Raw genomic sequence first — 985 nt, forward strand, 5'->3', positions numbered from 1 at the left:
TTCTCCGGGATCGACTCGAGGTTCACTTCGCCGGCGATGGTGACGCCGTCGTTCACGACGGCAGGCATCTTGCCGGTCGGCCGGATGACGACGTTACGCCCCCGCGGACCGATGGTCACCTTGACCGCGTCCGCAACCTTGTTCACCCCAGCCATCAGCGCCTCGCGCGCCTCGCCCGCGTACAGCACCTTCCGAGCCATCATGGCGACCGCCGGTTGCTGCCCGCCGCGCACCGGCAGGACGCCCGCGCTGAGGCTGGAGGCTGGCGAGACCGCGAGAGCGAAGAGCAGCAGCGACACGCTGAGCCAGCTCCTTCTCCTCCCGTGGATGTGGGCCGCCATCGTCGTGTGAGCGTCCAGCGCGCCGCCTAGACCCGGGACGATCTGCGCGAGCCCAGGTGAGTGCCGCTGAGGAGAATTCGATGCCGACGAGGTTCCTTTGGCATCGTGGAGTGCTGGGGCGGGCGACAGGGAGAATGTGGCCTGAGTTATGTGTACGCCAACTCAGGGTGTGTGGCAGCCACGCTGGCTGTGTGTCTTGTGAGCTTGTTTGTGTCTGTGTGTCGCTCGTGCGTGTCGTCATCATCTGTCCCGCGTCCACCCATACCGCGCTGGTCCTGGTGTCCAGTCCGAGCCTGACTGTTCTTCACCTTTCTACCTAACCTAACCTCGAGGTGGATATCCTTTGGCCGCGTTGGGTAGCGAGGCACCGGCTTGAGGCTAAAGAAAGAAAGAAAGAAAACACACAACCCAAGGGAGGGATGGGAGAACGGCACGCCGCCACCACACAGGGATTTTAAGGAGAGGAGTGTGGTGCGCTAGCCGTCGCCCACCCTGGGGAGTCTGCCTCTTCGTATCTCTTTTCGCAGTCTCTCGCCGCTTCTCGCTGCAACCTTCATGCCACCTCGCGGCCGTCCCACTCTCGTCGGTCTCTCCCTTGTCACTTCCTCCTCTGTCGCGTCGTTCTCTTCTGCCTCGTCCTGCGA

General features: G+C 63.1%; 1 protein-coding gene across 1 annotated transcript; it reads right to left on the reverse strand.

The window, feature by feature from the left end:
* Positions 1-15: 15 nt before the first annotated feature.
* EMIHUDRAFT_257847 (hypothetical protein) lies at positions 16-341 on the reverse strand (the record flags this gene model as incomplete). Its single annotated transcript, XM_005762476.1, has 1 exon — positions 16-341. A coding segment is annotated over one exon (326 nt), but the record flags the coding sequence as incomplete, so codon positions are not given.
* Positions 342-985: the final 644 nt, after the last annotated feature.

Source organism: Emiliania huxleyi (assembly GCF_000372725.1).
Source record: "Emiliania huxleyi CCMP1516 unplaced genomic scaffold EMIHUscaffold_6779, whole genome shotgun sequence".
Lineage (NCBI taxonomy): Eukaryota > Haptophyta > Isochrysidales > Noelaerhabdaceae > Emiliania > Emiliania huxleyi.